This window comes from Ammodytes marinus (assembly GCF_949987685.1).
Source record: "Ammodytes marinus genome assembly, chromosome: 9".
Lineage (NCBI taxonomy): Eukaryota > Metazoa > Chordata > Actinopteri > Uranoscopiformes > Ammodytidae > Ammodytes > Ammodytes marinus.
Window position 1 is genome coordinate 12,055,075 of NC_137213.1, and position 22,597 is coordinate 12,077,671.

The following is a 22,597-nucleotide window of genomic DNA, read 5'->3' on the forward strand; positions in this document are numbered from 1 at the left end:
TTTAGGGTCACCCTGGTCCTATGGGATCCATCGGCTACCCTGGGCCCCGTGGTGTGAAAGTAAGCACCACACCTTAGTCACACAGTAACCAACCTGCCATCATTCATTTCCATTCTTCACTGAATTATTACCCGTACTGTTATTTTCCTCTCTCTCTCTCTCTCTCTCTCTCTCTCTCTCTCTCTCTCTTCAGGGTGCCGAGGGAATCAGAGGCCTTAAAGGTGGCAGAGGAGAAAAGGTAAAAACAACACCTCTGTATTCCACACTTTTTCTAATACATGACATATGTCGGTTCTTTTAAAAAATTGACCCATCAGAGTAGTAACGATGTTTCAACCAGTTTTTTTTTTGGAATCCTGCGAGTGGAAAAACTCTGCCATCAGACTGGCAGTTGAGTACTTGTGTGCCACTGAGCCGTAATGGAGTGTGGACCATTAAACCAGAATGGGGGCTGTTTGTATCATGGCACTTTCACTACAATGGAGACGGATCTGTTTGCCATTGTTTTCTTGGAATCGCTGTAGTCAAACTTAGCCTGTTGCTTTGTCTTCAGTGCCAACGCTTAAATTTATCCTCTCACGTTCGCCGGAAATTGAAGCTCTCCGGAGATCACCTTAAAAATCCTGAACATGTTGTCAAAAGGTTATTCCGTCTTAAGATACTTCTGTCTCACATAAAATCCCCCCGTGCAATGAGTATTTCACCATTCCCGAGTTACACATAAGGTTATACGCTTTTCATAATTTATTGTGTTGTGATTTATTATCGTAGTGGTTTCATGCAGAAAAACAGGTCTGAAAATTGGCGTCAGTGTGTTTAAGTGTAGGGAACACAGCCAGTCATAACCTAGGGAGAGTAGTGTCTTGGGAAAAATCGAAACTGCATTCTCAAGTTTAACCACCAGATGCCAGTATAACAACTAAGAGAGAGAGAGAGAGAGAGAGAGAGAGAGAGAGAGAAACAGTGAGACAAAACTTTAAAACTTATTATGGGAATGCCTGATTCAAGTCACCACTAGGTGTCAGTATTAAACTATTCTAAGGAGCCCTTGTTGTATTGACTGCCAATACTATGACAAACTTTCACTGTCATTTTGTTAAAGGTGCACTATGTAACTTTGGTTGTGTCAGAGAAGTGAAGATTTTCGAAGGTATATACTCATAACTGAACAAAATAACATTCCTCACAAGGAAAATTGGATCCCTGGAACGCTGTTTGAAGTTAAAAAGTTACCTGAAAAGTTACTGTTGTTGTTTGGCCCACAGTTTGGTTTACAAATATATTCCCGTCTTATACTGGGTTCCAGGTGTCTCAAAATAATTTAGTTTTGATGAATGATTATATAATTGTTCAATTCTACAAATGTCATGTAGAGTGAATATGTTTAGTAAACTAACTGCTGGCTCTGCAAATGTAAACAAAACCCCATCCCTGAAACTGTATGGTGCACCTTTAAGTGCTCCATCAGTTTTCCTCTTTTTTGTTACTATTTAAAGTATTTTACTTTTTGTTTTGCTGTGTTTTATCTGTTCTCCCTATTTGACAACACATACAAAGCTCAGTTCAAACAATGATGGCTTTTATCTCTTTCATTTTGTCAGGGAGAGGATGGATTCCCCGGTTTCAAAGGTGACATGGGACTCAAGGGCGACAAGGTAAATCAAAAGAATACTGATTTGGTGTTGATCGCGAGGAAAGCGATAGGTCATGTAGAAAAAAATACCACAATATCATTATTCAAATTTTTTATTTATTTTTTGCATCAAGGGTGAGGTTGGCTTACTCGGGGTCAGAGGAGAGGACGGACCCGAGGGACCCAAGGGCAAGTCTGGCCCCAACGGAGAGGGTGGTCCACTTGGATTAGCTGGAGAGAAGGTAATCAACAAACTGTATATCAATATCATGGGTTATTTACATTCAAATACATTAAAGCGTGATGAAAACATACAATTGATACATAGAAAATACTCATATATCTACGGGTACAATGTCTGTTCCAGTGCCGCCTTGGAATCCAACATTTGGACAAGGGGTCAACCCTATTATTTTCCTCCAGTACTAGGGATCTAATAACATATACATTTAATGAAGTGGAAAGAAAGAGTAGTTTACTGTATAGTATTTTTTTTTGTGTAGCTGTCTCGATAAACTGGACGTCAGATTTTTTTCCACTTCCCTTCAGCTTAACAGCAGTCTCTTTTAATTGGCTTGTTCTTCTCCCATGGAGCATGCTACAGAGTATCTTGCCTTGTGTTGCCACAGTAATAATCCTCTGACAAATTAGTATTAGAAGATACAACGAGATCTCTGTGGCTCTGTTTTTGAATGGGGAAAAAGAAAAACACTGGTTTGTGAAGAGAAATAATTGTTTATGAATGTTTTTGTAGAGCTTTGATTAGTTTGAACTGGTTTCCTATACTGTAAACAGGCTTGGATCCATTCCATTTTGTGGCAAAGACTACATCATTAAAACACAGTATTGATTTCAGAAGGGAGTCATTGTGATACACAGTCAAAATCCATAGAAAGGATACTGTAATGTTTCATTTGGCACATTAATGAGCTACTTCCACCTGCCAAAAAAACAGACTGTCATTTAATTCCCCTGTGAGTCAGATGTATTGGATTCATAATAAATACTTTAAAACGGTCTTTGCCTTAAAAAACAAGTGGCAGTTACATCAGATTCCGTGTGTTTCTTAATGACCATACAACCAGCTGAAATGACCAAAAATGGAGCAATGTGAATTCACATTTTTAGATTAATAGCAGAAAAAAAAAACGTCACATGGATGATGTCACGTTCATAAACACGGTATTAAAAAATTTCCCACACTAGAAGTAAAACTTTATGGTGGAAGGTTTATTGTTTTTTTTGCAATGCTTCCGTGAATTTATTGCATATGCTGCAAAGGAACGTCTCTGGTGACACAATGGGGATTCATCATCTTTTGCTTTTTTGTTTTTCCTTCGCTCCCTTTTAGGGAAAACTCGGAGTCCCTGGATTGCCTGGATACCCCGGCAGACAAGGCCCCAAGGTATGTGATGAGAGTAATAATGGACTCCTAACTTATTAATGCAGAGAAATTCTTACCAAGCAAAATCCCCCCGCGCTCCACTGGGAGGGTAAGGTGTGTGAGATCAGGGCCGGCTATGTATGTGTTCAGAGAAAAGCAGTTCAGCAGAGGAGACGATTTGCCAATTCAGTGATGCAAAGAGTTGAAGGACAATCTTTATGTTCGCTCTTTAAGGCAAGACACTGCAGATAGGCTAACATTTATAACTTATGGATATAATCATGAAACTTTGCCAGTTGATTACTGACATTAAAACAAATATTTTCATAAATCATAAATCAGACAAAAATAACAACATTATGAGCAAATCCTTCTGATGTAACCTTCAGAATAGTGCTAAGAATTAATATGGATAGTTTAGTTGATGTAATTGCTTTAGGAGTTGGGATATTTGATTCAGAGCATTGCAAAAAAATACTCATTTTGAGATAATGGCCATTAAAGATTGTATGAGATAACTATACAGAGGCAAACATACAACTAATAGTAGTAATACTGTTACTACTTGTCTGTTTGCATTTAGTAATCGTTCTTGCTTGCCATTTCTTGCCTGAAGTGTGAAACTTTTTTTGCGTGTATGTCTGCAACTTCCTTTTTTATGCACACGTTCCTTTCAGCCTTGTGTATATATGAATGTGTACATTGTATGTGTGTCTTCTGTCACTGACCACCTTACTTTCTATCCACGTCTGTCTCATCATCATCATCCGCTCACATATCTTACACTTGCCTTCGTTTGCATTTCAAAAAAAAAAAAAATCCGCTGACTTGCTGACTAATTCCTTAGTCACACGCAAACACAAACCCAAGGAGACACCTACTCTACTGCTCTCTGCACTTAAGTGGCGTGTCACCTGCCGCAGTCATCAGCTGTCCGCCCTCCTTAAAATCTTTCCCGGACATTATCTAACACTCTAACACTTTTTCCCCACCCTTTGCTTTACTGTATATATAGCGCTGACCACTGTGCCATAGCTCCACTATATCAGAATGTTGCTGCTGCAAGCTAGTTCCTGTCTTGCAGCTGTCAGCATGGACAGCTTGGCACTGATATGATGGGTCAGATACACCTCACCCTCGCTACATCCAGATAGGCAGTTCTATCTTTCTCTCTCTCTCTCCGCTCAGTCTGGTAATGTCAGCAGGATCTGAGCTCAGCACGGCACACATGATGAAACAAGAGAGCTGAGTACACAAAGTGGGAGAGACACAGAGGAAATAGGATATGTGATTATCATTCCAATGTATGGCATTTAGTTATTTCAATATCTTTCCTCTGAAATGTATCTTTTGACTAGAATAATCAGTAATATATATATATATATATATGTGGCAGGAGTGTGCAGTTTGTGTGATGATATGAAAAAATATATATTATAAATTATTTAAAACAAAGGCTGCCCGTGAAGGTTCCCAGTGGAGTGCCAGATGATATCTTCTTCTTTAGAACCAATATGCTTCTTGAGAAAATCCTTTTGGAGAGACAATAAAAAAAAAAATCCTGACTTTGGCATGTTATAGGTAAACAGCGCCAAGTAATTCTCTTCATAGCATAGTGCATTTGAAAGGGTTTTCTTTCTAAGCAAAGCGAGAGATAGACCAGCATTTAATAATCGTGACATCCAGTTGAGTTTAAAACCAAGAATCAAGCTCTCTTTACTGGCGTACAATGGAGTCACTTGTAAAGACCAAATCATCTGTCTCATCATAACTTTATATTTGGCAGAAACTTTCCCTTAATTGCTTTTTAGAATTCACGAGATTGAGCGCTTTTTACTGTTTGAGGTAGAAGAAGAAAAAGTTGGGTTTCCATTGAACGGAACCTTCAATGTAATGACATGTCACATTGTCCTCACAACTTAGTTCAGGGTCAAAGTGCTGAGCCTGTTTGCAGCCTTTATCCCTCCACGGCCTGTGTGTGTTTTTGGCTGCCACACCCCATCACTCTCTGTTAGCAGCTTTTCCCCACACCGTTAATTCTTGATGCCATTTGCAGAGTAGCTTCTGTGGACTGTCTTATCTCAGTTGCGCACGTCAGGCTTGTCCAGGATCAGCTCTCCCTTCAGTTTTGCCATAATTGCACCTCTGTGAAAAAAAAAAAAAATTAAGCTGCAGCGTAGGTCTTCCATTCCTGCTGTCTCCACAATGTTGGACTGTTTACCTCTTGTGATTCTGCCCACGCTGCCTATAACTGAGATGCCCTTGCTTATATACTGCACGGTGCAATGCCTTGTATACATATGCATATGAGAGCGCTAATGAGCATATACAGGTTATGTTTTAAATTCAAAACACCTAGACAGGCACATGACCTTGTAGTTCAGCTGAGACGAAGAAGTATCCAATGGTAATTACTAGTTTGATATATCTTCAAAAAGTCAATTCAAAAAGGGAAACTTTCATATATTCTAGATTAATTACTCAAAGTGAAATATGTCATGCCCTTACTTTGTTTTAAGTTATATTGTTACAGCGAACATCTTATTGAATGAAAAAAATCCAGTATCTCAACATATTTTATATATTACTTAATATACAGAAATATCAACCTTCTAAAAAAAGTTACAGATGTTTTTTTTTTTTTTACTTTTCATTGATTTTTAGATGCACCTGTATATTTAAGCAGCCTAAGGTTGTATTGTGAAGCTGCTTGAAACCCATTTTATTCAACCAACAATGAGCCCTCTTAGGTTTTGTTTGACTGGCACCATGGCCACTTTCAGAGGGCACAGTCTGCCAAAGACCAATAACTAAATTGCTAGTTGGTACAAAGGCGGATCTGCTGCTTCTCTGTCTTCGTTATTATTTTCTCCCACTGCTTTTTTTATCTTCCTATCTGGCTTCCAACGTGTGCTAACAAACTAACAGCATCACTTTGTGTGTGTGTGTGTGTGTGTGTGTGTGTGTGTGTGTTGGAGAGGCTCTAAGTGACAAGGAGAACACTTTGGGCTCCTCTCAACCATTTTAGGAAGGTGCTCTTTTATCTATTTTTTCCCCAATGAATACAGTCTGCCGGATTGATTGCAGTACTCATGTTAGGACTTGCACTGTTTTTCTATTAAGTAGCCTTTTGGAAAAAAAAGTATTGTTATTTTATACCTTCCAATTCACTAATATGTATTTTTCACTTTCTATCACTCCTTTTTCTCTCTCTCTCTGCCACCTCTTCCGTACTTGTCTCTAACAGGGCTCCAATGGCTTCGTTGGCATCGCCGGGGGCAACGGCGAGAAGGGAGCAAGGGTGAGCCATAAAATGCATTATTCTTTGTTCTATTAAAAGACAGCAGATAGATTGTGTAGAATTGTAGATTGTATCACAGAAAGGTTGTTCATAAATTCCAAAACTCAACGTTGGAGGCACACACCATTGCCTAGAATATCATTTGCGTGCAGTCTGTAGCATTAAGAATTCCCTTAACTAGGACTAATGAGTTGAGCCCAAACCATTAGTAAACAAGGGAATGAGAAAGCAAGTTAGTTCACATACTTTTTTTTTTAAAGATATTTTTTGGCATTGTTATGCTTTATTGATAGTGTAGAGACAGAGTTGAAATGGGGCAGAGAGGGGAGTGACATGCAGAGAACGACCGCGGGCTGGAATCAAACCCCGGTCCGCTGCTGGCCGAGGCCCATGGGGGGGACGCCCTACCAACTGAGCTTAGGGCGCCCCCTAGTTCACATACTTTTGGCTTTGTTGTGTATTTAGTATTTAGCAAACACACCAGGGAAGACTTGGAACAACTGTTTTCAGCTGTGTATGTGTAGAATGGGCCCAGTTGAACAGAGCAACAGATGAAGGGGGTTGAGGTGGAGGGTTTCTGAATAGGTGGGGAGGGGAGTATTTTTTTTTGTCTTTGCTCTCAGACAGACGTTGAGAGGCAGACGCCCCGGGCCGCTGGCGTGGTTACGAGTCTGACAGGTAGTTCAAGCTGTCAAGTGCCTATGGGTATAGCCACTTACGACAGTAATTTGATTTTTATTTTATTTGTGTCCAAAGATGCTCGGAATGGTATTATTTCATCCCTCACTCAAACCCCCCTGAGCATTCTTGTCTGTCCGGTTGTTTGACGGTGTTTGTTATTATTGAATTGCTTTAGCTCAAACTTCTCAAAGGAGACGGGGAAAAGGCATTTTGCACCAGCTGATGATGGAAGGAAATGATTTTGGTCCTGAATCTAAAAAGTTTTCTTTTTTTGTTGTTCTTTTTTTTCTTTCTCAGGGAATCGCCGGCAAATCAGGCCCCAGAGGACAACGCGGCCCAACGGTAGGCAATGCCCACTCAGCCCTGCACCTTCACATTAATGTTTTATTGTGTTGAAATGAAAAATCTCCTCCATTGTGTAGTTGTTTATGGGCTTCATTTTTATTTAATTTTTCAACTTTTAAAGGAGATATACACTGGCAGGGGAATCATAGAGATGGTCATGGAAGGCACTTGACATTGTTTACCTGAACTTTATACTCTTTCTGTGTTGGTTTTAATTGCGCTGTTATGTTATCTAACATTGAAAAAAAAAATAAGCTATTCATTTTGCTTTCAACTGCTGTATTGCTTTATTTACTGTGTGTATAGGGTCCACGTGGCGGCCGTGGTGCTAGAGGACCAACAGGAAAGCCAGGTGCAAAGGTAAGATCCAGGGCCATTTTACAATTCATAATGCTGATGGAAAATGTGTCCACTTGCTTAAGATGAAAAACATAAAGTTAATGAAAGTGATCAAATGAAAACATTCAGAAGTTTGAACATGTACCTGCTTTAAAAAATGATGCCTTGTTAAATGGCTTACACGTGTAAATGAATAAGAAACAAATATATGCCTCAGTCATGAACCAAGTTCTTGAGTGACAACTCCTATTGAAATACAATTTAGCTGTGTCTGGATGTGTCTGTGCTTTGCATAAATAGTAACAATTCACACTCCATGCTTTGACAGTTTTGACAAAGTTGACAACTTTTCTCTGTGCCTTTTCTATCTTTCCTCAGGGCACCTCAGGAAATGATGGACCTTCTGGCCCACCTGGAGAGAGGGTGAGAATCAGTTTTGTTGTTAAGAAAATGTTGTGTGACGTTGCTTGTCATTATCAACTTGAAATGAACAATTATACATATATATTTAATTTACCTAAAGAGTTCTAAGCCGAAACTGCTGAACAAGGATATAAAATTAAACATTTCCAACAACATTTCCCAGTAATCATGTCAAGAAAGCTGGATTAAGCCACTTAAACCATTAGCCACTAACTATTTAAAGTTCTGTTGTATTCCTTATCCATTCTTCTCTCTACTAACTACTTTAATCATCTCTTTATCAAAGGGACCTCAAGGACCACAGGGACCAGTCGGTTTCCCAGGACCTAAAGGACCCAATGTAAGAAGCTGCAGGCAGTCACACTCTCTATGGGAGTTATCACTGTCCACACATACACCACAGTCCATGTTGACACGTTTCATATAAGCTCGTCAAATATTAATACACACTTAAAGACGTGCTGCTGTCTTGGGTTTTTTGATGAACTGTCTACCTGTGTCACCTCCAGGGCCCGGCCGGAAAAGACGGACTGCCAGGTCACCCCGGACAGAGAGGAGAGACAGTGAGTGGGAAGATTTGTTCATGAATGCATCGTTTGGTGCCATGTTACTCTGAACATCACACACCAGAGCCTACTCAATCCCCAATCTCCAGTCTTTCACTTTAACAAAGGTTGCACGAAAAAATAAAGCAGTGTTATACTCTCTGCTATAGATGCTGTAGTTGTAGATATAATAGCAGACATACTGTATACAAGCATTTTATTTCATATTTTTAGTTTTTTTATTGAAGTTGGTTGAGCTTGCTAATGTATGAGGACTTTTTGACTCCAAAAATTTCAACACAAGCAACACAAATATTTAAAAGCTTTAGCTACTAGCTACTTCCTACATTATTTTTTTTACATATTACATATAGCTATATACATAATATTTTCATTTTCATTTCATTTAACTTTTATTTATCCTCGAGAGACCAATTGAGGGGTGAAATGATTTACAATGATATAAAATCAAAAAGTGAAACATGATACATTGCTATAGATTCATCTACCCAGCAGTATATGCACTGGTTACAAGTTGCTCCTCTTTGACCAGATACAATAAAAGTCTAAATAATTCAATAAATAATTTAATCTATATCTATCATTTAGGGGAAGGTGGGGTGATTTGTGCATTTTGGAAGTTGCAAAACCCCTTGTTTCTAGAAAACCGTGGAAGAAATTGGAAATGTGACCACATATTTAAGAAGAGCCATCCATTTGACTCATCCTGTAAAGAAGGGAGACACAAGGAATAAGATATAAGCACATTTAAGCTCAAAAAACTGTGTTTTGCCTTTCAAAGTAAAATTTCCATGATCAAGGTTTTTTGATTATTGTGTCTGAACAATTATAGACACGTTTGAAAACATTTGACACATGTTTTAGTGCTTTGGTATGCTACACTTTGAGTCTATATAGTTAGCACAATGTCAACCCTAAATTGCTGCATCATGCCTATTATCCAAAATTCTGGGGATGGGGTGATTTGTGCGCAAGGGCCTGGGTGAGTTATAAGTAAGTAAGTAAGTAAAATGTATTTATAAAAGCACATTTATGACAGTTTGCACTGTCCAAAGTGCTGTACATAGTGCATTCAGTAGGTAAACAATGAAGGTAAAATAACAATAACCAAAATAAAAGACGTAAAGCCCATACATCCACATAAACACAGATAGTAGTGCAGAGGTAAGTAAGTAGTGCAGAGGTTAATGGGGAGGAAACACCAGGGTGTACATATGGGTTTTGAGCCTTGATTTAAAGGCAGAAATGTAGGGGGAATCACATTTGTCAGGTGGCAGTTGGTTCCACAAGCACGGAGCAACTAGTGCAAAGTACATTTCTGAGAGTTGTGCCAGTGGCATGGCTGTATACGCTGGTCACCAAAAGAAAGTGATTGTCTACAGTAGCTCAGAAGAGAGTGACATCTCAATTCCACTTAACGACACCACTGATGAGAGTTCAGATGGCCAGAAAGATGATGATGGTGACTTTGTCATTGTGACACAATGACGCACAAATCACCCCACTACGTGGGGTGATTTGTGCGACAAGACAACTTTTTTTCCGAAAGCTATATTTCTTAAACAGTTTATTCCAGATCCAAAGTTTTTATTGCCAGGGATGCACAACATCCTGAAATATATGTACATATTTGAGTTGGAGACATAACTGTCAAGGCCTCACTTTAAAATCACTTTGAGTAAAAAGTTGCACAAATCACCCCACCTTCCCCTATATGATAACACTCTGGATAGAGTCATTCGGCTGCAAAATGAGTACTTTAAGTGCTGATAATCTAAATAAATGTTGATGATACATAACACTCTAAAGTACAGTAAATGGGTTCTTTCTCCACCACTGGAACGAAAGCACCCGACACGAGGGACGCATTCTGAATGTGAAATGTCTTCTTTTTTTTTGCTTTAGAGTCATTCCTACGGTTTTAATTAAGAGACCAAATGAGTTGTAAAGATGATGTATTGTGCAGTGTACAATTGGATGAATGTGGATTCCTCTGCATAATAAATAGTGTTACTATGCTTAACAAGAAATGGAGAAAACCAGAATCACTTTTTTCAAGTGGCTGCTATCTGCATTGAGACACAAAAACAATTATTATACATACAGTAGTTTGTTTTTTAATATTTGCCTATGTATACTGTACCGCACAAACTACACAGCACAATGCTATTAACCCAAACTCTGACAACAGTCAACATTGTCTCTGTTTTCCTCTTCAGGGCTTCAATGGAAAGACTGGACCTCCAGGGCCCGGAGGAGTAGTCGGACCACAGGTAAAGCACATCACACAGATACAACCTTTAATTCGATCCTCCTCACTTATTGTGTGTGTGTTGTTGGAGAAGAATTCTGAAAAAGATTCCAATAGGCAAAGAAAGTAATCAAAATGCATCTAATAATTATAAAAAAAAATAAAGAGATCTCTTGACGTTGGAACGTAATGAAGCATGAGCTGAAAATAATTGATATAATCTCATTAAGACTTCCATTTATATTTGGTAAAAAAAAGCAAATGATGATGTTTTTTTTACTAGTATCTAATCTGAGATATTCGGAATATACAAACAAGTAATAATACTGCTTCAATATCTACTATATATATATATATATATATATATATATATATATATATATATATATATATATATATATATATATATATATATATATATATATATATATATATATATATATCTACTTTAGGACACATTTCAATAGCACATTGACTTTAATATGTCTCCGTTTTGTCCTTGACAGGGACCTACCGGAGAGACGGGACCCAGCGGAGAGCGAGGACACCCCGGCTCCCCTGGGCCACCCGGTGAGCAAGGTCTGCCCGGTGCTGCTGGAAAAGAGGGTGGAAAGGTAAGCGGACATGTTTAGTGTGTATTAATGAAGCAGTCATAAGTAGATTATATGTGTACTATGTGAAGAGTTTTGACTATTAAACACTCCTGCGTTAGTGTACCAGCACAGTAGTATTTAGTTGCCGGAGTCTTTGTTTTTGTCTTTGGAGGATATCTGTAATTGTTTCTTTTTTTCCTCCTCTTTATTCCAACTCCTGAAGGCACCGATTGCATATTAATGTAACAAATGAAAGGTGCAGTGTGTAAAGAGAATTGGCTCTCGGTAGAAATAGAATAGAATATTCATGAGAATGTCTTAATAAGTGTATAATCGCTTTGTTATGGCTAAAGCTGTATGCAAGACAGATGAAGACTCAGTGTTCAAACCCCCTGTTCAGTTCTTCAACAAAAATGTATTAATTGTTTAATCTTTTGGTCCCATTAGTTAAAAAAAGGGCTGTTTTCGTACAAATGAAATAAACGGTATTAATCTTTAGTGCTTGAAAAAGAGCAAGTTCTTACTTTGATGTGAGTTGTTCAAAGAAACAATTACAAATCTAAGTGCATTTCAGTGAACACAAATACGGCACAACAAATTCCTTTGTTAAAATATCTAGTGTATTCTAGTCATCATCTTCTTGTGATGATTTGTTTGTTACAAATTGGGCACATCTCCTCTGTTTTGCCTTTCGCTTCGTTAATTATTGGCTTGTTGTTCACACAAAGTAATACGGTATAATTTAAGCTTTTATCAAACAGATCAATCACTTGGAATTGTTTTTCTCTTGACTTTCCCTGGGCCATTTTCACACATATTCTGCTCTGCTCATTGTTTTCACCCAAAGCAATTGGTTGTCTAATGACTACCTCTACCTGGCCATTGAGTTAAGTGGGTGCCATTTTGTGTCTGTCTGTCTGTCTGTGTAGGGTGATCCAGGTGGTGTTGGTATCAGTGGTAAACCCGGACCTGCTGGCCTGAGGGGTTTCCAAGGGACAAGAGGTCTTCCAGGCGCCATGGTAAACACACACACACACACACACACCAACCATTCACCCACAACACTACATGCTAAAAAGATATCCATAGAAGTATGTCAGCCCACATCCCTAGAAACACAATCAGTCAAATTTAGCTCCAAACTCCCCAATTACCAAGTCTAATTATACCAGCTGTTAAACCAAATGCCAGGCTTGGCCAGTAAACCTCAACTGAAATGTGCAGAAGTGGCTTACATAACAGTGTTAGGGCCAATCCCATTTCTCATGTTCACCCCTACCCCTACCCCTTGGCCCTCCAAACAGAGTGTGAAGGGGTAGGGAGTGAGTACCGAGCATTATTGACATATTTTATCTTTATTAATCATTCTCAGCAAGGTTCAGGTAAGATGTAGTCTGTTGTCAATGTGGCTTTGGCAATGTATTTTAGGGCTAGACACTGCAGGTGAATAGGGTAAACAAAATATTATAGATATAATCATGAAACGTTACCAAACTTTTTCAGATTCTTAAAAACTCATTGAACAAAACGTATCATAAATAAAGCATTTAACATGTTATCAAATTATTCTTTGACCTCTAGAATAGTGCAAATAATGATTATGGAAAACTTACAGTAGTTGATGTAAGTGCTTTAGAAGTTGAGATTTACAGTAGTAGTGAAACAAACTAATAATAATGGCCATTGAAGATGGTTGTATAGGAGAAATATACTGTACAGACAGACAGTAAAATAAATATACACCTACATTTACATTTTGGACTTTTTATTTACACTAGAATGAAAGAAGACCTGGTAGGAAGCAAAGTTGCAGAAAAATCTCAGAATTGACAAGCGCTTGAAAAAACATCATAGCCTGCAGTGTCTCACATTTAACGCATCTGTAATTGCAGATACTTTTCTATTAAAAAAATCTTCTTTAGTATTCGGTCATGGAGAGAGTCAAATCCCTCTGATTCTGATCCCTTCTGAACTCATAACTTTGTGGGTACATCGCATGCAAGCTAGCCAGTGAACAACTCAAATGTATTTTCAATACAATAAAAAAGTTCAAGGTAAAAGTGTGTGGCAGTTAGAGGCTGACTGAGGATCAGACAGACAGACTGAGGCTGAAGCTCATCTCAAGGCCGACCATTAAAAGAGCACACGGCCTCAACTGGCCAGACTTATTACAACAGTTATGTTTGCCCCATGTGTACAGGGAATGGCTGTCTCTTCATAACTGCAATGAACACACACACAGACACACACAAACATACACACACACACACACACACACACACACACACACACACACACACGCAAACACACACAAACACACACACACACACACACACACACACACACACACACACACACACACACACATACACACACACACATACGTGCAAATACAGCCTCCCACACCTTTCATTAAGTGATCCCGTCTGGTCTCACACAGACACAAACACAAACACACATAAGCGTGTGCACCTGTTGTAGTGCAAGAAGATAAAGGTTATTTTCTTATGTTTGCCTTGAGAGTGCAGGTACAAACACACCCACGTTGTCCTAGCACACACTTAAAGTTTATTTTCTTTTGAATAAGCAGGAAGATATTACACACACACACACACACACACACACACACACACACACACACACACACACACACACACACACACACACACACGCACACACAGTCTTCATCCCATCTCTCAGTCTTGAGGTAAAGGCACAGTAGCAATATACAAGCCAATAAATAACATTTTGTGTGTCCAGCAAAAGAATGCTCCTTCCAGCCCTTTAATGCACCGTGGTGAAAAGTGGAAGCGTAGGAAGTTGGCAGCGACCGCCCCCTCCCTGGCTCTGTCGGCCCCTCTAAATTAGTTATTATAATGAAACTCTTTAGTGCCTCTGGTGAACGCAATCTCATCCTCTCTGTGCTATGATTCAGCAGCACAGGCATTGCCATACACACAGGGCCCAAGGGATCTAAAGGAGATGAAAAGGCTCCAGCAACAGAGGGACTGACTATAACCTGAAATTCAAAACACTTGTTATCCCCTCTCCTTTTAATTTCTTCTGAAACTCATTTAATGTCCCCTTTTGCATTAGTCACATAAATACCGGTAAATATGCCCACATATAAGCAGTGTCATAATTGTTTAAGTGATAGCCAATTGAACTGCAGCCAAAGTAAATGTTTTGAAGCCTTGCAAATTCCTTTATGAGCTTTTTTTTAATGCCGTGTCAATAAAATATTATTATTGTATTTAAATGTTTTGGGTACAAAAAACGACTGAACTCCTGCCTACCAAACTCATTCAAAAAATGCAACTGGTATAGCCTGCTTGCTTTAAGGGGTAGGTTCACCCAATTTTCCCCAAAAATGTATAATAATTCCTCATTAACCCTATGTTATCTCCACAGTGGTAGTTTTGATTTCAAGAGCTCAGGTTTTCGAGATTAGGTTAGGGTTAGGGTTAGGGGTTAGGGGTTAGGGTTAGGGTTAGGGTTACCTTGAGATTTCTGCCGTCCTCCATAAGCACAGACACACGCACATACCCACATAAACAGTACAAACATACGGAAGTCCACACACACACACACACACACATACACACCCCAAATAACATTTAAATGCTCATTTGACCGCTGTGATTACAGCTCTTTGAATGGCATAGAGCGGCGGCCCGCAGTGAACAAGATCTAACCTTTTTCTGTCCTCTGCTTTCAGGGTCCAGGTGGCTTGAAGGGAGGAGAAGGGCCTCAGGGTCCCCCTGGCCCCATCGTAAGTACACTGTTACTATGGTTACCTCTTATATACTGCCACAGTGAGTGCAGTGAAAAGTGACTAGAGCTTTTTTGGGGAATGCACATTCTGGGTGCAGTTCCTTTCTGTCCATTAAGAAGCAGGTGCGATGTAAATTGCAGTGGAGAGGATTGTAGGGGGGCCTCGACAGTTAAAAAGATGTTGTTCCGTATGACGTTGCATTTAAAATGTTATTTTAGTCAGTCCAGTTAATTACTTAACACAATTTATCTTATATAAGTTTCTTTGCTATAAAATGGATAGCCCTCAGCTTGGATCTTAAACTGTATTATGTTGTGTGAAGCCTTATTTGTCTATGATCTCACAAACATTACTTTTTCAAACCTGTACTATTATCTCTCATATTAATTGCTCAGGAAAAGATAGCTTTTCAGATTCATAAGGATACATATTTAGCAGTCAAATATGCAAATGGTCTTATAAGGTTTTGACTAAAGGCGGCTGTTGTTTGATTTATAGTGCTTTTACCAACGTCTTAGGTATGAAACTAAAAAGAGTGCCCATTGCAACATCATTGTGAAGTGTGGTCCAATCATTGCTTGATTGCCCAATTGAACGACAGCTGGTTTCATCCCAGTAACTTCAGTGGTCGGAGATGGTTTCCTCTCATGTTTCTATAGTGACTGTGGTAGCACTATGGAGAATGCTTGTTGTCAAAATAACTTGTCAAAATCAGTGAATATTTCCTCACAAACTGCTACCAGTCCTTACTGTGTGTCCAGTGTAAATGCACAGCCTGTGGACTCCCTATGTTTACATTCCCTTTGTTTACACACAGAGCCTAGGCTGTGTATTAACACCCAAAAAAAAAAAACGATACGGACAGGTATCAGGTTTTTGAGGAGATATTCACTGATTACGACAATAAGGGATTTTGACAACAAGCATTCTCCCGAATCGCTGACTCCGCCTTTAATCACAGTGAAGGACGTCCTCTCAGCTGCATTCGTATACTTTGCTTTCACATAGTCAAGGGTCCTGATTAAGAAGCAGGAGAGGCAGGGAAAACCATAAATAAATGCCTTTGTCTCTTGGCCCCTTTAGTTTTTGTGATATATATGCAATGAAAAGCCCTGGGAGCTTTCCGATGGTGAATCTTGTACAGAGGGCTGACTGACAGGAAGCTTTGAACTGTCTGACATTTTGTTCAAGCGTTAAACGGCAGCTCCCCTATAATTGCCCCCTGCTCACCAGCGACATGGCAACGGCAGATTAGATGACAGCGGATATGCAAAGCACGCATGAATAGATGATGAAAGAGAGAAGAGAGAGGGGGGGGCGTCCTCCACTCCCACCACTACATGAGAAGTTTTTCTTAAATTGTCTTGAAAGTGAGCCATTGGCTGCATCCACGTGATAGACTCTATTGGTTGTGTTTGAAAAACTCCTTGAAAAAAAGAGGAGGATGGCGTGCAATGCCCACGCACACGCCAGAGAGATCTGATATTTTCCTCCATCGATTTCCTGCCAGAGTTAGAGGCGCATAGGGGAAAGTCTGCGAGTGCTTTGTGTGTGTTGCGATTCCTAGACTTTTCAGAGGGTTGTGTCTTTGTGTGTTTGTGTGTGTGTGTGTGTGAGTGGGTTTGAAAGACACAGAGCAAGAAACCCAGAAACATTGCGAGAGAAAAAAAGAGCCGAAAAGATGAATGCGACAAGTTGAGTCACAAACCTTGGATGATGAGTTTTGATTTCTTACGGGAGAATCAAAAGAGTGGGAGAAAGACATGGGGAAACTGAGAGGGAGGGAAGAAGAACGAAAGAAGGGGAAGTTATGCAAGGCAAAGTAACTTGTCTGTGATTCTGTTTTTCGAAAGTGTGTGTGAATGTGAGTGCGATTGTATGTGTGTCCTGGTGAACAGGTTTGGTAGGCTGTTGATGAGAGTTTGGAGCTGTCTTTGTTTGTGTCTGTGTGTCTGTGTGTGTGTGTGTGTGTGTGTGTGTGTGTGTGTGTGTGTGTGTGTGTGTGTGTGTGTGTGTGTGTGTGTGTGTGTGTGTGTGTGTGTGTGTGTGTGTGTCTGTGTCTGTGTGACTGTGTCTGTGCATGTGCGTGAGTGTGAGCATATGAGTGCCAATTGGCAACTCACTTCAGCGGCTAAACGACTGTGTGTGTGTGTGTGTGTGTGTTTGTGTGTGTGTGTATATGTGTGTTTATGTTGATGTACACTAGGGAGAATGGTTGGCTTGTACACACGCGCATGTTTTATCTGAAAGCAGCCTCTGAGACCCTCCCATGGGCAGCAGCATGCCGTAATGACCCACTGATCAAAGATGTAGTCACAGTTTATGTGATCTGGCTCACACACATACACTGTGGTGAGCACCCACCTGGGCCTAGTGCAGAGCAGAGCAGGGCAATAAGACATGCTGATGTGGGGGAGAATGGCAAAACCTTCAGTAAGCAGCCGAATCCTCTCGGCTAGATAAGAGTTGGTTCATCCCAATAAAGCTTCCAGGCTGATTGCAGGGTCAATATAGTTAAGTTCAGTGGCGGGTTACATTATCACTGTTGTTACAGCTCCCTAGAGCAATACAATACGAAAAATGTAATTAAATAAGAAGAGATTATTCAACATATTTTTATGTGGACCACATTTACTCTACACCTCAGTGAATGGTGTTCTCGTGTAGAGGGAAGTTATTTCTTTTTAATCTGTTTTTTTTTTGTTTTGATGAAAATTGAAAAACAAATGGGAATAATTAAGGCTTATGCATTCAAATATATTAAGCACACTTCACGTTACAGTGTGTCGAAAAAACATGTTTCCGTAATTAGAACAGCCTCACCAAAGAAGACAGAGTTTCCATGCTTCAAGTTAAACCCGAGCACGCTTTCTGCATAGGCTTTTCTAGTTAACACACACACACACACACACACACACACACACACACACACACACACACACACACACACTTACTGCAGCAGCAATGACTGATGGGTAATTGTTCTTTTGGGTGACAGGGTTCTCCTGGAGAGAGAGGTGCTGCCGGCCCCGGAGGTCCCATTGGTCTGACAGGACGTAACGGCCCCCAGGGACCACCGGGCCCCGCTGGAGAGAAGGGAGGACCTGTGAGTATATATCTGGCTCATTCAGTCCAGCGCTTCTTTAAAGGTGCACTATGCAGTTTCAAGAGAGGGGAATGGGTTTACATTCGCAGTGCCAGCAGTTAGTTTACAAGACATATGTAATTCTTAGTATTGAATAATTATATCATCATATATCTAAACCAAATTATTTTTAGGCACCTGGAACCAAACGTAAGACTAGAATATGTATGTGATTAAAACGGTAGGCCCTGCTGTTGTGAACAACAACAAAAGTGAAACAGTAACTTTATAACGTTATAAAACAGTAGCTTTCTAACTTCAAAAATGGTGTTCCAGGGATCCAATTTTTCTTTTGAGGAAAGTTTTCTTTTTTTCACATTAGAATTAACCTTAGAAAATGTTCACTTCTCTGGCACAGCCAAAAGTTACATAGTGCACCTCCATACTCTGAAGGCTGCTAAAGCTAAAGACTGTGTGCTGGATGTGTGTGTGTGTTTCAGGGAGAGAAAGGTCCAGTCGGTCCTGCTGGTCGCGATGGCATCCAAGGTCCCGTTGGTCTGCCCGGTCCCGCCGGTCCTCAGGGTCCCCCCGGAGAGGACGGAGACAAGGTGCAGTAAATGATGTCATACACTAGAATATACAGTAACTGTATTTAAATATCAACAGAGAGTGAGTAATGCCCAAAAACAAAGCACATACTACACTTGGTGAAAGGTATAACACATTTAGACATCATCAGAGTTTTTTTCATCTGTAACCATCAAACACACAATAAAGTTACAATACATTGCTTTCCGTGACACAAACTATACAATAATTACATCAAAGATACAACATAGATCTACAACTTTCAATTTCGTAATTTTTTTTTTCAAGAAATGTGAGGATGTCATACGCACATTTTGGCATATGTTTATACTGTTTTTCCATCTGTTGTTGCATTGACACACCTTTGGCACCTAATGCCACAGTAATCATGTATTCAAATGTCATACCAACATGCTTGTTTTAATATGCAGGGCTACAGAAGAAACCGCATTTAACACACATCATTCAGATGAACACATTCTTTTGTCTGTCTCTGTTTAGCCCCAAGCCTTCAATGACAGAAAACCTTTTTAAGTATCGTTGCGTATAGTCAAGAAAATTGGCACACGCTTGAAGCATTAAATCATTCTGCAACACAAACACAAAAAAATCATTCACGTACTGGAATAACCAATAGATTTTCACATACCCCTGAGGGCCAGCAAATTACCACCGGTCCACACACAATTTATACACTGACTGAAAACCACCACGGATCTAGTAAGCAAACTTTTGTACATTTGTAACCAACGGCGCCCCTCCGCTGCGAGTCACGTCTTCCCATCACACCGTTTTGTCAATCAACGTGCCAATGGGGTTAGACGGGGAGCCAATCAATTAATTGCAAACACTTCGCCCAAGGTCTTTGCGGGGCCAATCAAATTAGAATCTCTGGAGAAATATTTACTGCTTCCATCGTGATAAAGGTGACACTTTAAGATATTGGACTTTGACTAAACACGGGGAGACGAGAGGCATTTAGAGATGGAGATGGAGAGACGCGATGTGTGAACTCTGCTGTTGTTTGTTACTGCACCACAGGGAGAAGTCGGCGGGCCCGGACAGAAGGGAGGCAAAGGAGACAAGGGTGAACTTGTGAGTACTTTACCAATGACATGTCTCTCTCTCTCTCTCTCTCTCTCTCTCTCTCTCTCTCTCTTTATTACTTGAATACAATTATGTTACATATAAGGCAATGAGTTTTCAAATGATCACCCATACAAGTTGAGCAAAAAAATACTAACCTTAGCTGATGACGTCTCATATGAGCTGAATAAACATTGTGTGTGTTTAATGTTAAAAAAAGAAATAGACGCAGGTTACTTGGCAATGACTCATCTTTGGCTATTTTGCCCCAGACAGTTTCTCAGCCTATAAAATATTATATATGTAATAATATAATATATGTTTCCTAAATGGTTCCATTGTTTCCAATAAAAGATAATAAGAGTGTGCTCTGTCCTCTTTTGGTTTTAGCCATCACAAGCGTCACTTGAAATGAATGCAATATTACAATATGTTTCCCCTGCTTAAAGAAAATGCTTATATGAATTCCTTCAGGGACACGGTATATATGTATGAGGATAATCAGCTTTTGCGTACAATTGTTTTCATGAACTGTTTTGTTCTCTAGTGTGAATGGAACTGTTTATATTGTGGGGCTGCAAATAGAGAATACATTTCTCTAATTGCTTTACTACTTGTTTTCTATATGTATGGTGCTTATGAAATGTTATTGTCGGTGCAAAGTTAAATGTTAATGACCTTGTTAGTTTACTGCCTCAAGTTCAAGAACTGTCAATCCTGTGTGTATGTATTTTTATTTGATTATGGACCCCAGCATGAGTTGGAGAAAAAAAACTAATGTATTTTGTCCCCTGTATGTTTAGGGCCCACCTGGTCCAAGCGGTCTTCAGGGTGTGGTTGGAGCTCCTGGCCCCGCTGTAAGTATTTCTTGTCTTATGTTGACTTTTTAACCTGTGAAATATTATTTTGCACTCTCTTTTCTTATTGGATACCATCAACAGGCATACAACATCAAATTAAATAGAGAACAGCGCACGACTTGGTAACCATGGCGCAACAACCTCACCTCTAAATATAATTTTACCTCTTTTCAAAACGGTTTCCAAACTGCTCTTGGCAGATACTGAATTTTAATCGAATTTTTTAGTTTTTGAAGTACTTTGTGTCCTCCTGTTGTTATTCTAGTGGTTGCACAAGCTTATCAGATAAATTAGTTATTAAGAAACATTGGAAAACTGGACATTCGGCTCCTTACCGTGCACAGTTGGAGACCGCTGTCACAATAAGGTTGCCTGATTTAAAAAACAATGTTTTATTCCCTAGCTGAGCAGACATTAAGTCCTGTTCCAGCCAGGTCGAGGATACATTATGCAAGCAGTATTGTCCTCTCTGCAGCCCTAAAAACCTTTGGCTGCAGTTCCCATTCATTTAAGAATCCCCATCCTATTATCACTGTAATGCTACAACTGTCTTTTAATCCCGACTTTTACTTGAGGCAATGTAATATTACCACAAAGAGTTTTGTCATCCCAGTTGTTAACAGCTTTTCCTTTTTAGTTTGTTCTAAGCACCCAGACATTAATTAACTTGCGGTTTTGAATTAGCATTGCCTTTTTTCTACAAATTCATATGTAGGATTAAACTTCTGACCTTCTAGTTACTTAACAGTCTCGCGAATCACAGTGGTTGACCAACCCTTCACTCATTTCCATATACGACCTCGGATTGCACCAGGTTTGGCTGAAAATACTGCCTTTCTTATGCTGCAGAACACCCTTTCTCATTAACACAACAGGGACGGCCCTAGCTTCTATAATAGCTGACGGCCCGGGGGCAACTAACAGCTCATTGCTGTAAATTATCAGGCCTTAACAACCATTCGAGCAACAAATTCGGCATCTGCAGGGCTCTGCGGGGGCTACAATGGAACTGGTGAGACAGATTGCCGCTAGCAGGTAGTGCACCGGAGCCGAATAACAAATTATTTAACAGTTGTTTGTCTCGGTGTTGAGTCACCCTGCTCATGTGTATTCATGTTTTTCATAACTGAAACCTGACTCATGCTGTGTAGTTTCAGCTCTCTACCTGGCCTTACGTTTTATTATTGCAATGTCCTAATACTGTCATCAATTTGGAGCAAACTGTCTTCCTAAGCTCTCAATCGAGGAATCATTCTTGCTGTTTGTAGGGAAAATGAATGATCCAATTTTCTTTTGTGCAGCTAAGGCTTAATGAGGTATACAGCAGCTCAGTCGCTAGTATTGTCTTTAAGATGCGACTAAGGTCAAGCGGTTGGAATGAAACGCTCCGTGTCTTAGCACTATTTATCTTCATCATTCTGTGGCAAACAGTTTTTCACATTGTGTTTTTGTCCTTAGCTAACAGTAATCTAATAAATGGACTTTACTTATATAGCGCTTTCTAGCCGATTTTCTCAGCCCCAAAGCGCTTTACATTTCTTACCACATTCACCCATTCATACAAACACTCATATACCGATGGCAGTAGCTGCCATGGAAGGCGCTCTCTGAACCATCGGGAGCAATTTGGGGTTCAGTGTCTTGCCCAGGGACACTTCGACATGTGGCGGGTAGGCGGGGAATTGAA

The 22,597-nt window shown here is 39.8% G+C and overlaps 1 protein-coding gene across 1 annotated transcript in view; it reads left to right on the top strand.

Moving 5' to 3' along the window:
• Nucleotides 1–22,597, top strand: part of LOC307255237 (collagen alpha-1(XI) chain-like) — an 88,313-nt gene that overhangs the window by 43,168 nt on the left and 22,548 nt on the right. The window contains exons 27-45 of the mRNA XM_080033890.1: nt 6–59; nt 194–238; nt 1,602–1,655; nt 1,768–1,875; nt 2,985–3,038; nt 6,265–6,318; nt 7,297–7,341; nt 7,651–7,704; nt 8,062–8,106; nt 8,393–8,446; nt 8,616–8,669; nt 10,892–10,945; nt 11,430–11,537; nt 12,446–12,535; nt 15,235–15,288; nt 18,290–18,397; nt 18,877–18,984; nt 20,006–20,059; nt 20,854–20,907. Coding sequence (XP_079890016.1) covers nt 6–59; nt 194–238; nt 1,602–1,655; nt 1,768–1,875; nt 2,985–3,038; nt 6,265–6,318; nt 7,297–7,341; nt 7,651–7,704; nt 8,062–8,106; nt 8,393–8,446; nt 8,616–8,669; nt 10,892–10,945; nt 11,430–11,537; nt 12,446–12,535; nt 15,235–15,288; nt 18,290–18,397; nt 18,877–18,984; nt 20,006–20,059; nt 20,854–20,907 — 1,251 coding nt within the window. The remainder of the gene's footprint in view (nt 1–5; nt 60–193; nt 239–1,601; nt 1,656–1,767; nt 1,876–2,984; nt 3,039–6,264; nt 6,319–7,296; nt 7,342–7,650; nt 7,705–8,061; nt 8,107–8,392; nt 8,447–8,615; nt 8,670–10,891; nt 10,946–11,429; nt 11,538–12,445; nt 12,536–15,234; nt 15,289–18,289; nt 18,398–18,876; nt 18,985–20,005; nt 20,060–20,853; nt 20,908–22,597) is intronic.